At 48.2% G+C, this 14,024-nt stretch overlaps 1 protein-coding gene across 2 annotated transcripts in view; it reads right to left on the bottom strand.

Annotated features, from left to right (window-relative positions):
- The window catches only part of THOP1 (thimet oligopeptidase 1), an 88,867-nt gene that overhangs the window by 46,135 nt on the left and 28,708 nt on the right, over window positions 1-14,024 (bottom strand). Inside the window, exons 4-7 of one of the 2 annotated variants that reach the window (XM_085638416.1) lie at window positions 12,259-12,366; window positions 10,528-10,630; window positions 9,392-9,552; window positions 8,872-9,007 (exon numbers count right to left, since the gene is read on the bottom strand). In XM_085638416.1, coding sequence (XP_085494542.1) covers window positions 8,872-9,007; window positions 9,392-9,552; window positions 10,528-10,630; window positions 12,259-12,366 — 508 coding nt within the window. The remainder of the gene's footprint in view (window positions 1-8,871; window positions 9,008-9,391; window positions 9,553-10,527; window positions 10,631-12,258; window positions 12,367-14,024) is intronic. The other variant, XM_085638417.1, reaches the window with a different exon arrangement.

Below are 14,024 nucleotides of genomic sequence, written 5' to 3'. Positions count from 1 at the left end.
TAAAGCAATACAGAAGATTAGTTTCTAACAACATAACAATCTTATAAACAATATTGTGAGCCACTAAAGATAGAGGAAGAGCAATTAATAATCCATTTGTCCCAAATCTCCATCCATGAATCACACATATTTTTGAGTCTTCTATGTCTGTGATGCGGAAAAAAAGTCTCAGGAGGGAAAGGGACAACATTTCCACAAATCAATTATCAACTAACATATTTGTGTACGTCCCACTGCTGAGTAGTAACTATTCAGGTACAAACCTAGCTTAGCAAGCTATTTGTTCAGAAATGATGGCAGGAAAATAAGCAGATTTAATATTTGTCAATGCTTTTCCGCTTTACGCACCAAGTGAACAAATGGGACCTCCTTGTCTTACTGCTTACAGATGTATTAAGACTTCTCTTCAGTGTTGAAGTGTTTGTACAAATTGTCATGGGAAGAAGTTGAGTTGTTCAAATTCTAGAATGGGCTTAAAATTGAAACAACTAAACCCTCCTTCTTTACATGTGGAGGAAGCACCTGCGAAGAGGATGGTTTATTGGATGAATATGTGCATGGGCTTGGCCAGACATAGCTCCAGGCAATGCTCTTAACTGGGACGTGCTTTTCGGACTGTGAACGCAGCTCAAACAAAGATAAAGCAAGTAGGAATTAAAGAACCGCACGTCGGAGTTTCCACCCTTTGACAATCTCCTCCTTACATGGTTAAATAAAATAGTCACTTAAGGGGGGTGGTGTACCAGAGGGCACAGCCAGATGTAAATAGAACTGGAACCACAAGACGTAAAGGGATTCCCTTTTGTTTTCTCAAAGCCTTGAGAAAGCCCCAGGGATATCAGCCCTAGGGGGCGAAACACGTGGTGGCTGTTTTCAAATCTGAGATCCCTCAAGATACTTACCTTCATATAACAAGCATTTACAATGCAATGGTCTCGGCATTGGTAAAGTTAGAGCTATTGGCATTGCTCATGACATTATTTTTGTTTATGTTTTTGTTTTTAAAACATTTAAAGAAACGGCATTGTCATGAGCAATGCCAATAGCTCTAACTTTACCAATGCCGAGACCATTGCATTGTAAATGGGTGGAAACACAACAAAAGCCTCATTAACGAGCAAACGGTCTTTTAAAGACCTGTGAAGTACTCTGGTCCGGCTGCAATTAGAGGGACGCCAGCCCGCGAGGCTGTGTCAGCCGGGCTGACACACATGGGGGGGGGGGGGGGCTGAAGGCCGGTGAGCCCAATGGGTGTTGCGCGCCTGGATCTATGTGTTATGTTATATGCATCTGTACAGCACAACACCAACTGCACACCCCTTTCACGCTAACCATAGCGTGAAAGGGTACCTTATGTACAAGGCAGCGCTACGCCTCTGCCTTGTACATAAGGCAAGGCCCCTATCTGTTATTACAGTTGAGTTCTGATGTCATTTCTTCATAATAGGTGCCTGGGTGCGTCACAAGTCGCCTATTAGCGACAGAGCTAGGTGTTGTGTGACTCTGCTTATAGACCCCCCTGGATGCAGTGTTTAACCCCAGTACTGACAGACCATAGCAGGGGGGGCGGTGTGTAAGCATAGCACGGCCAGGCCCTAGCGGTGAGATGAAACCTCCAACGATGACAGACTCCACCTGACGGGAAGGTGAGTGAACCCCAGCGCTTGCAGAGTCCGGGTGAGAGGAAGGTGTGTTACCGCAACAGTGTCAGACCCTGGGGAGGGGGGTGTGTGTGCACCCAGAACGGACGGAGCACAAACGAGTGTAGTGCGTTACTCCGACAGTCCCTAGAGAAAGAGAAGCGTTTTACACCAAACGGCCAGCCCCCGCCCCCCGGAGGGAGGAGGGTGTCCACGGCATTGAAATCTCCCTTGGTAGGGAAATTTGTGTAAACCAGGGACTAACCAGGGACTTACTGGCACCTGAGGAGGGGAAAGTATGTGCCCCAATCAGTGACAGGGAAGGTGCGTAAACTCACCCACCATCTGCGAAACTCAGATGAGGAAATACCCCAAAGCTATCAACCAATAGGGAAGTTACTGCAATCTGCACCGTAGCTTTCTCGCAAGCTGTTCGCATCCGCTGATCAGGTTTTTTCGGGGCAATGCCAGTAGTTCAGCAATTGTCCCACCAAATTCAAATAAATGTAACCCATGTCCCAGCTTTTCAGAGCAGTCAACTAAACACAGAGGGAGAAACGCTTCCATGCGCTCCGATGCAAGCTTAGTCAGCAGCCCTAAACAGGAAGCAATTTATTCATATAACACAGATACTGCTGAGAGTTAACACGTTTGATTTAATTACACTTAATGCCTCTGCATCTGTGTTGTCTATGTTCGCGAGAGATGTCACGTGGTGCGCCTCTTGGTCCAGGCAAAATGAGAGTCCTACTTCTATGGTTGTGGACTGTCCTGGTTTTCAAGATCGGATCACCGCATATTTGAACATCGGCTTGCACGTAGGTTTATTTTTTCTTCTGCTATAATTAAACGCGGCTGTGTAAGGGGCACTGTTTCTCGGAGAGAGTTTAGGAAAGGAAAACGCAGGTAATTGAGATTACCTTTAAATCAGCACTAGCGACCTTCATAGTTGAGGACGTTGGGCCACACTGCTGACTGCCTATTGTAGGAAGGTGGATATCTGACTATGGTTACCCCCAACTTTTTGCCTAGTGTCTAGCTGGTTTTTCGACTTAGTTGGCCTGAGATCCTGCCATTCAGGGTCTCAGGCTGTCTGCTCTCTCTGTAAAATGGACTCCATGTACCCTAGGTACATAACCAATTGGTAAGGATCACCTTATTGGACCCTGTACAGCGTACCCTAGGTACCCAGGGCATAGGTGTACCCTAGGCCTACCAGGGGCTGCAGCATGTATTATGCCACCCCTGGCCTGGCCTTCCATTTTGACACAACTGGCTGATCACTCAGCTGGGGCAAGGTTGTGTAATCACCCCTTGCTTAGATATAGTATGCCTATATCTACCCTTATATATAGACACATGTGTACCTATCAGTCACTCCTATGGCAGGCCTTAACAATCCTGGAGGCAGAGTGCTTGGTAACATGTGAGATGGTGCTCTAGCATGAGCTGAGCCTGTCTGCAGCTTTCGGAACCATGTCCTTGTAGCTATTCTATGATATAGCCTACCATATACTCTTAAAGTGCCTTATAATCTTAGACGGTTATGGTAACTATGGTTTGGCTTTATCAAAACATGTCGTGTAAGGTGTCTAACACTTTGGAATACTACCCCCACACCATTTCTGGGGATGAGGATAGTATTCCTCCCTTCTAGAGGGAGAGACATGTTAAAATCGTACTTTGCTGTTTAACTCTAACCAAAGCCTCAGCATCACAAAATGGATGCTGCTGCCACAGACACGAGTCTGACCCCCTGCTGCTGGGAGTGATCCTGGCAAGGGAGGCTTGGACAATAGGTTTCCTGCTTGGGGAGGTGCTAGCACCTCCCCAGACAGACTTTAGTGTATTGGGGCAGGGAGGGCTGAAAGGAATGAGACATGCCTGGGGCACACAAGGTGTCCCATGCATAGTCCAGTTCAAACCGGTGCTGGGGCACTCCAGCCCCAGTCCTGGCGCGAAACTGGACAAAGGGAAGGGGGTGTAACCACCCCCCTCCCAGGTCCCACCCATAAGGCGTGACCTAGCAGGTATCCCAGCCCCCCAGATTAGTATAAGAGTGGGAGTTGGGCCTCAAGACTTTAGATTATCCTGAACCTGCAACTTGAACAGAAACTCTGGACCTTCGACATTCGACGAAAGTCGAAGACTGAAGAATCTCCCTTGTGGCCAAGGAGTGGCTACCCTTTGCAAACAGGCACCATCAAGAGACTACCCTTTGCTTTGCCCACGTTCTACGAGGAACCGACTGCAGAGCCCGACCAGAGCCTTGACTTCCAGACTTCTCCGACCCTGATCCACATCCACAGCAAAGCTGAGATCCGTGGAGGCGACGAGCGACGTGGGACCGGCTACCTGGGAAAAGTGGCTAGTAACTTAAAGCGCAGCTTCTGAGGCACCCTCGAAGTTGTGCACCGGGGATTGAGAAGCCCCAACCCCAAGCGCCATCTGCACCGAAGATCAGCCCCCCACACTCCACGAGTCCTGCGTGGGGCCCTTCTGCATTTTCCTGCTTGCCGCGTCTGTCCGGTTGCTTGCCCGCTGGCTGGTGGCCTTTGTAACGACGCACCCTGAAATCTTCTGCGCTGGTTTGGCTCCTCCAGACTGGCTCCCGCTTCTCTGCAAAGAAGAAGCACCCCAGACCTTCCTGGTCTGCACCAGAAGCAAGTCCTCCGTTCTTCGTGGGTTCAGCTTGCCAAGGCTTGGTGAGTCCTAGTCCAACTTCGACGCCGCCGACAGCAAGAGCCTTCATGGGACAGCTCGCCTCCTGGTCCTGGTCGTCCTCGACGCTTCCTGGTCCTCCTGGCTGCAGCGACAAGCTTCACCTTCACCTGCAATCTTCACGACATCGCCTGGTTCCTTCATGGTTCCACATGGTCACTGGCTAGTGACCTTGACTCTGTCCCTTCTGCTTGCAGGTCTCCTCTCTTCTTGATCCCAGCCTTGGGATCCACCGGACACTCTTCACTGACTGCCTGTCAGAATCTTTCTTCAGGCATCCATAGGAGTCGACGACGAAAACCGACGCATCTTCACCCCTATGCACCCGCAGCCTGTGGGCTAGGTAACTTGGGTACTCCGGTGCTCATCAGGATAGTGACTATCCTAGTGTCTAGTTTTCCAGTCTCGACTTCCTAGCTACTCCGGAAGTGTCCTAAATCTACCGTTTTCTAAACTGTACTATTGCTAGTGACTTTTACGCATTACGCGTGAGTGTTTCCACTCCGCACACGAATCCCGTGGGCCTCCCACTTCCTAACTAACGCTAGTGTAGTGTAGCCCCAGCGATTCCCTAGGCCTAGGCCTATTCTATTTCCGTGACAGTGGTCCTTATACCACTTACTTAGTATATGGTTTGCGTGGCCCCTAGGGCCTAACTGTATTACTTACCTGTGTGACTTAATGTATGCTTAAATAAGACTGTGTTGTACTTACCTCTAATCTCATAAAGAGTGCTGAGGGTTTGACTAGAATAAATACACTTTCTTTTATATATATATCTGTTGTGGTGTCCTTTCATTTGGTATTCAAGGGATTATATATGGTATCACAGCTGGCTTCACATGCCATTCAGAGTTTAGCCTAAGACTGCTCTTGTCCATGCTACCACTAGGATAGCTGGTCTATAAGGTTGACTTTACAACCAATCACCATAAGGGTATTTGGACTGATATAAGGTGTACACTAGAACTAGTGACATCATACATCAGGCCAACTTCTCACACCTATTAAAATGCCCGTTGGAGTCACGTCCCTTTACTGGCTGAGACATTCTCGTGGCAACCTTTCTGTAACATAAGCAGTATGGATAAATAAAGCTCGCGCGACAGCACGTAGGCTTGTTTTTATCTTCGAACGCGCAACACGTCAAGCCTTCAACATCAACACTACGACGTGCACGTGCTGTTCCACATGTATTTATAGTCTGTTAAACACAAACCGCTAATAATGTAAAGTTTCAAGAACGTAGTTTAGTTGGAGCGAGCAGTGAGCCTGACCATCACACCTAGAGACACTGCTACGAGCCGAACATGTAACACTGTGAGAAAGAAGATAATATCTAAAACACACGTCATAGAGTAAAGAACATTACTAACAAGGCAGAGCAAAAGGCAAGCACACCACTGCCTTTCTCCGAGGCAGAGCAGAAATGCCTCGGAGAAACGCAGCGGCGTTTTCGGATTCGGGGGCGTGTTTTGCTGTTATCTCCTTTTGCCATTGGCTGGAGGAGATAATTAGACTTTCTGCAAAAAACACGCCCCCGATCCGAAAAGGACGGGGCCTGATCGGAGTGACGGGACCTCTTCTCCAATGGCTGGCCAGCATTGAAGAGGCCAGCCAATGGAGAACAGGGGAGAAGAGGGGCGGGTTCAAGCCCCTCTTCTCCAAGTCATTAAATCTCGGATCGAGACTGCGCAAGCGCAGCCTTCGAGCCGAGACCTAATGAGTATACAAATTAATACTCGGGTATGTAAATTAATACTCGTAGATGAAATTTGTTATTTAACATTACAGTAACTTGTAAAGAGAAACGTGAGTTTACTTGGCTTTATCGCTAAAGTTTACTTTTTAGAGAATTATAAAATGTAAATTTCAACACATACAAACCCGAAACGCACGCCATGCTATTGATAAGGCTTTAATTAAAAAGTAATTAAAACTGCCAAATATGATATTCATTTGAAAAATATGAGGCAGTATTCTTCAAGGGAGGGAGTCTACGTTTTTGTGCCTTCCATTCCTACCTCGAAAGATTGCAAATTGTTTATCTGTTAATGATGACATTCCCATTTTCATAATGCCAAACCATGACGTCTTCAAGAATTGTGGAAGGAACCTGAACTTCAACAACTTATTCTTGAAAATACTGGCCTGTAAGTCCACAAATGTGAACTAGTGTGTTTGAACAGATGTGCGAATTTATGAATCGCTCAGTGCAACCTGTGAAAAGCCCATTTTCAAAGCATTTAAACACATACGTCACTGGTCAAACACTACATCTTTCTGCTATTTAGTTAGCACTTATGTGCCCCATTAACAATGGAAAATAATAGCAACAAAAAAAGGAAAGGGAATGTAGGCCGCATTTTAAATACCGCTCATAATATCGGTGATATTAACTGACATACTCTTAGGAAAAGAAACTGGTTTTGAAGTGGCTGTGCGCTTCAGTCGGGACACCGCCATCAAAGAAAGCCTATCAGTCAGAAGTGGTCGAAATAGCGTCAGGCTAGGACCAGAGAAGAAAGACTGAGGTAGAGCGCTCGTCCATGTAATTCAGTTCACACGAACACCAGCAGCCTTTTAACATATTACAAGAAGCTCTGAAGTTTCGGTATAAAAACGGGACAACCGCGCACACAGAATATACATACGGCCAACAAGAACGTTTTTCAAAACATCGCTGTGAAATGACAGCTGAGAGCCCGCTCATCTCCATAGCAACCAGCCCAGAGAGCGCTGTCCTCAAGTGAAGCTGAGTTCGTAGTAGACTGCTGGGCGCCGTGGTGCACTGGCGCCGCGCGGGCAGTGCGCGTGCGACGCAGCAGCGTCGCAAAGAAGTCAATTAGCCCGCGAGAGCTTTATACCTCTGCTTTAATTACTTGCCAATTGCAAGGATGACATGTTCGACACTTACAAGCAAACGACACGGCCTCCACTCCAGTAATAACTGCGTTCAAGCATACAGACGCATTCCAGTGTGTACAAGCCATCGAGGCGACTTACGGATATGCCTTTTGCACACGTTGCGTCTGTGCGTGTTTGGATGCTGTTGAGATGGGGGCAAGCAGGACACCTAGAAATTATCAGAAATTGACTTACCTTTATGACGGTCAAACACCGACGCGGTACTAAAATCCATGGCTGCCTATATCATTATGAACAATAAATATAAGCACCACTCCTGGGCTTCCGGACAGGAGTCCACGATGATACAACCCAATGAGCATGCACTGGCAGCAGCCGCCACGTCCCCTCGCAGGAAAATGCAAAGTCCCTCTGCAGACGAGGCTGGCTGTTGTCAAGGCACGGTCTGCCTCCTACAGAAGGTGAAACCGGTGCACACCCCCGGCCGGAGGACCGCTCTGAGGACAGGCGCACTGCGAACACGGCAGCTGAGAAGTGGCGTGATTGTCATTTCCAGAAGACCCCGAGAGAAGAGATTCGCACGAGGAGGGGCAGCTGCCTTCCTTCCGCCGGGTCCCGGGGAGACACTGCAGAGCTGCGCATCGGTTGCTCGCGGAGAGACGCTCGGCGGGTGAACGAGGATGCAGGCGGCAGCCGGCTCAGCGCGTGTGCACAGCGGCCGCCTATGCAGCCTGGGTGCTGATGTGCCTCTCAGAGCCCTGCTGCCCCGGCGAGCTAGCGCACTTCCGCGCCAGCAGCCCAACCTACCGTAATTAAGTTTTATATAAATATTTAAGAACAGTTAGAACACTTTGTCGCCCTATTTGCTAATTAAATGACGCCCACCGTTATGAGGCAGCTATCTGTAAAATGTGGAGATAACATCCTGAACATTGCTACGTCGACTGAGCACAAATAATACATTACAGACAGTACAATTGAGCCCACCACTGCCTTTTTTCCGAGGCAGAGCAGAAATGCTTCGGAGAAACGCAGCGGCGTTTTCGGATTCGGGGGCGTGTTTTGCTGTTATCTCCTCTTGCCATTGGCTGGAGGAGATAATTAGACTTTCTGCAAAAAACACGCCCCCCGATCCGAAAAGGACGGGGCCTGATCGGAGTGACGGGACCTCTTCTCCAATGGCTGGCCAGCATTGAAGAGGCCAGCCAATGGAGAACAGGGGAGAAGAGGGGCGGGTTCAAGCCCCTCTTCTCCAAGTCATTAAATCTCGGCTTGAGACTGCGCAAGCGCAGCCTTCGAGCCGAGACCTAAAAAGGGATATCAAATATAATATGGCATGCAACTATGATTTATTACGAAAAGGGAAGACGCTCCCACTTCCCCTTCAACTAACACAAATTGGGGTATCAAGGGTCTAAATCCCGTTGGAGTGCACACCCGCCTTAATAAAGGGTATTTCCAACGACAGGAAGAGGATGCTGGGCCCTACGTACCTTGGCACCGTTTAAGATCCCATTGTAGCTTCAAACCTTCCCTATACACACTAATCAGGCCAGAAATGCTCTGCACACTTTCCAACCTGTGCGGGATGAAGAAAAAGTGACGAAATACAGTGATTGTGCATGTATTAGTAGTTACCCACATAGGAAGTTGGCTACATTTTTGCTAGACTTTGCCATGTTCATTTCGAGGACGAAATCAGCATGTGTGTCGAAACCAAGCAGACTGGACTTCTGAGCCCTCAGGTCCACAAGCTCCTTCAGAATGGAACAGTTTCCCTGAAAAGGCAGAAAGGAAAATAAAGAGTTAGAAAAAAAATGAGGTTAGGCCACAGTCTGAGAGCAGAAGCTATTTCCAACAGGCAGGTGCGTGAAAATGAGGCCAGAAGAAAAAAAAGCATGGATTTACGGAACATCATTCATGAGATGGCTGCAGAACCAAGGCAAAAGCCAGGCATCTGGGATGAAGGCCGTGGGAGGTGACCTTCAGTGCCTAATGCAGCACTCCCCGGCCGTCGGAGGTGACCTTCAGGGCCTAAAGCAGCACTCCCCAATCACCTCTTTGCACCTGGAGTTGAAGGCCAGCTTCACTCTCCGCCGCGTCTCTGGGACGAAGGTTGTCGGGGGTGACCTTCAGTGCCTAAAGCAGCACTCCCCACTCACCTCTTTGCACCTGGAGTTGAAGGCCAGCTCCACTCTCCGCCGCGTCTCTGGCACACTGCACTTTTTCATTAGCGGGAAATAGTGGGGATATTTAAGAGTGACTTTCAGCCTGTTGTCCTCAGTCTTCTCCAATGAGTTCAGGAAGTCCTCCGGGAGCCCTTCTTTAGGTGTGGCACGTTGGGGGGGGGGGGGGCAGGGTTAAGAGGAAGAACGGTGGAAGGGCAGGTGAAAGGATACAAAATAAAACTTCAGTCAGTAACGCATTCTTTGCAGTAGTAGAGTTCTCTCTGCTGAAACCCTCATATTAATCGACAATCTTTACTGGTTCTAAAGCACTATTACAGCAGAAGGTGAACCGTCTGGGGTAAACAATAACTTTATCCTGCATGAACCAATGGGCCACGAGAAATGACTAAGGATCTGTGCAGAAAGAGTATTTCTTGAAGTTCTGCATTTTCTGGCACCATGAAGGTTAGAAGAGGGGTTTTAAGTGTTTCGCCAACAGCTTAGGTACAGAGACAGCTCCAGCGCCACAAAAGGCCCTTCTGAACATAGCGACTGACAGATGGGTGGCCGATCAAATTCTAGGATGACATCAGATTTTAAGGCACAGGGTTCATTGTATATAAGTTAGTTTACTCCCCGTTCACTAAACACCTGAGGGCTAGTCACAAATGTCTGAACCTGCAACAGAAAGAACAGAGAGCGATGACAAGTTTACATTTACTAAGGAGGGAGATAAGATCCAGTAGCACAGGGCTCTGCTTCGTAAGGGGCACACTGTCTCTCATGTGAGGAAGTCCGGTCCCTCACGAGTCTAAAACACACAAATTCAACTTGAGGGACTTCGGGCGCTGCTACAACGTGAGGCTTTCTTCATGGATCATGGCAGTCAATAATTACTGCCCAGTCCTCATTTACAAGTGTCCCAGGGCCCTGAATTTCATTACCCTCCAATGACTAAACAGACGTGTAGCTGTACTCTGCAACCTGTTGTGCTGCCCACCACACCACCACGGATAGCTGTACTCTGCAGTCAGTTCTGCTGTCTCAGTCCGCCCCCCACCCCCGGTAGTTACACTTGTCAGTCTGCTCCGATACCCCCATACAGACATCCCCCTCTCGCAGTTTCATACCGAGCTCCTCCCTGGTGAAGGGCAGGAAGGTGATGTCTTCATTGAGGTTCTTGTTGAAGTCAATGCAGAGGCTGCTGAGCTTTTTCTTGATCACTTTAATTTTCTGAAACAAATGCAGGAGAGAACTTTCACACATTCATCATAGGCCACGAGAGACGAGAGATGCCATCTGCCAGGAGGGGTGAGAGATGCCATCTGCCAGGAGAGAACTTTCACACATTCATCATAGGCCACGAGAGACGAGAGATGCCATCTGCCAGGAGGGGTGAGAGATGCCATCTGCCAGGAGAGAACTTTCACACATTCATCATAGGCCACGAGAGATGCCATCTGCCAGGAGAGAACTTTCACACATTCATCATAGGCCACGAGAGATGCCATCTGCCACGAGAGGTGAGAGATGTCATCTGCCACGAGAGGTGAGAGATGTCATCTGCCACGAGAGGTGAGAGATGTCATCTGCCACGAGAGGTGAGAGATGTCATCTGCCACGAGAGGTGAGAGATGTCATCTCCCAGGAGAGGTGAGAGATGTCATCTGCCAGGAGAGGTGAGAGATGTCATCCGCCACGAGAGGTGAGAGATGTCATCTCCCAGGAGAGGTGAGAGATGGCATCTGCCACGAGAGGTGAGAGATGTCATCTGCCACGAGAGGTGAGAGATGTCATCTGCCAGGAGAGGTGAGAGATGTCATCTGTGATTGGGGAGGAGAAACAGCATCACTCATTCCTATAGGTAGGAGTGGAGGCATCCCTCTTCTATAGTGGGGTGAGGAGATACCATCTATGGAGGGAAGGTTGTGGGGTCCCTCGTCCAGGGAGCCGTGACATGACAAACATGTTGGATAGAATGGGAGTGGTGTAATAGCTGTTCTCCATGATAGGCCAGGTGAGGTGAGCATTCACTGTCTATTTAATGGAAACCCCCATTTTATTCTACCACACATCAGTCTCTAGGTTAGCTTAAACTCTCGCAAATGCGAGACCTATTGCATTGCAAATACTTTTTTTGTAAAAGTACCCCAAGCCACACTTTCACTGTAATGGCGGCCACGCCCCTTTATTTAGAGGAGCCACGTCTAAAGAAAGGTCTGCGGCCGCCAATTAAAGTGAAAGCGCGGTATGAGGCGCTTTTACAACAACAAAAAAAGCAACTGACAAACAAATGCCTTTTTTTTTTTTTTTTGCAAAAGCGCCCCATGTCGCGGTTTTACTTTAATAGCTACTGTGGACCTTTCTTTAGATGCGGCTCATGCTGCTAAATTCTGAGCCGCCAATTAAACAAAGGTGCAGCCGCCACTGTGGCATGCCGTGCTATATAAAGTGTTGGGAGAGAGCGGTCTTGCCTGCAATAGCAGGCAGGTGAAAACCATTTAAAGAAATAGTGCTCAGAGGCTTTAATTAAACACAAGTAAGAGGGTCAGTCCTTATGGGAGGTTACAAGATGAGACAAGGCAGTACTTACGAGGGACTACTAAGCCTACAGACCTATGAAAAGCCACTGTTTACAAAGGACAATGACGCAAGCCAATGACAAATATGGGTGGAGCTTCAAGTCCCTACCTGAATACAGCATGCCTCGCAGAGCTGCACATGAGCTGCCCCAGGCTCGAGCTAAAAAAGGGTGCGTGACTGAACAGATAGCTTCTGCTGAAATAGACAAAGGGGGTGGACCGGCCTCGGACTGGCGTGGAGGGCACCAGCTGAAGCGTTTACATTTCATCTGGCCTTACCTGCTGTGTCTCAGGCGGGAGGTTTAGACCATTCCTCCTACCCAGTTTGATCAGCCGCTCCAAGTAGCGCTTCATCTCTGGCTGCAGGGACTCAGCAGACACCTTTTCCTGTAAGTGACCACAACCAAGGAACTTGCATGAGTGCATAGTTAGGGTTTTCAAAATTCGTTTTTCTAGAGATATTTGAGCAATGTAATCATCCCTCGCTATATTCAACTCGTAACATCCTGCCCCTGCAGGGCTCAAACTAAACCTTACCCCTTGCAGCGAGGAAGAACCTAAGTGGCAGCGGTACAACCACCTGCACATCGTTTACACAGCGGTCTTAGCTCACCAGACATGGAGCGGCAAGATCCACCTGCCGCGGGACACCAAGGACAGACATCTCATGGGCACGGAAAAGGGAAGAGCGGAGACCAAAAAAGGGCAGCAGGAAGTAGGTTTTGACCAGATTCCATTCTAGTTGTGTACTTCATCTCATCCATCCGTACTTAACTCCGTAAATTAATGCAACCTTAAACAGATGGGTGACACTTTTAAACCCACCTCTTGTCTTCATTTATATTTTGCTAAAATTCTTCCACTTTCTGAACCACTACTCCCAGGGTGCTACGAGGCTCCCAGAATTTACCTTGTTTTTTATGGTTTAATTTGTTTGTTGAACTTTGCATTTCTAACACTTTTTGTTTTTTAGAGGCTGTCAAAACTCCTCGCAGTCACGCGCTTGCAGAGTTATGCAATGTGGAACATACACAGGTGTAGTCAAGTCTGTCTGCCGAGCTAGCACTGCGGATAAGCACTGTGTGCTTCCAGCCCCCAACTTTCTTTAGTGCTTGCCCAGTCTCAAAGAGGTTGGAGTTCCCCCTCTGCATACCTTTCTTTTCCATCTCTCACTTCTGGTAAGCATTTTGCTGCAGTTGAAACCTGGAATCATTTGCTGCCTTAATATATCAGTAGATTAGATAACCCCCCCCCCCCCCCCCCATCGGTCCAGGTTGTCTCAAGCCAGTCCACAGCTTGCCCCGCATATTAATTCACACTGGTTTGAGAATCTGAAAGAGAATTTAACGCTGCTTTGATTACAGCGTTATTTTAAATAACAGCAATGTTTTTGCACTGTACATATGGTTTAGCCTACCAGGACTAGTTTAGGGAAACCAACCTCCAAGGCAGAGGACTGGTTTATGGAGGCAGACTTGAAGAGAGAAGTGTTGGTTTATGGAGACAGATCGTTAAGGCTCATTGGGGGCAGGAGGCTGGTTTGTGGAGACAGACCTTTCTGGAAACGGGAGATTGATTTGGAGACAGACCTCCAAGGAGGTGGGATATACTGCTTTATGGAGACAGACGTCCATGGGGACAGGTTTAGTGAGACAGACCTTTCTGGGGACAGGAGATTGATTTTGGAGACAGACCTTTCATGGGACAGGAAACTGGTTTATGGAGACAGACCTCCAAGGAGGTGGGATATACTGCTTTTGGAGACAGACCTAAATCGGGCAGGATACCTGTTTATGGAGACAGAGTTTCAAGACAGTTGAAGACAGGATATGTAGGCTGACCTCCAAGGGGGCAGAACTGGTTCATGAAGACACTCCTCCAAGATGGCAGGTCTGGTTTAGTTTAAAAAATGCCCATCGCTGTTCCCTCTCACACCTTTATTGCATTGTCTGCGAAGACGGTTATTAGTGAACTCCCTCCTTAAAAAAGAACTTCCCCCTGCTGCACAACACGATGCAAGCCTTAATTCTCAAGTGATTTACGGA

This window comes from Triturus cristatus, chromosome 12, assembly GCF_964204655.1.
Source record: "Triturus cristatus chromosome 12, aTriCri1.1, whole genome shotgun sequence".
Lineage (NCBI taxonomy): Eukaryota > Metazoa > Chordata > Amphibia > Caudata > Salamandridae > Triturus > Triturus cristatus.
The sequence above is the reverse complement of the archived record's forward strand: the minus strand, read 5'-3'. Positions and strand labels throughout refer to the sequence as shown.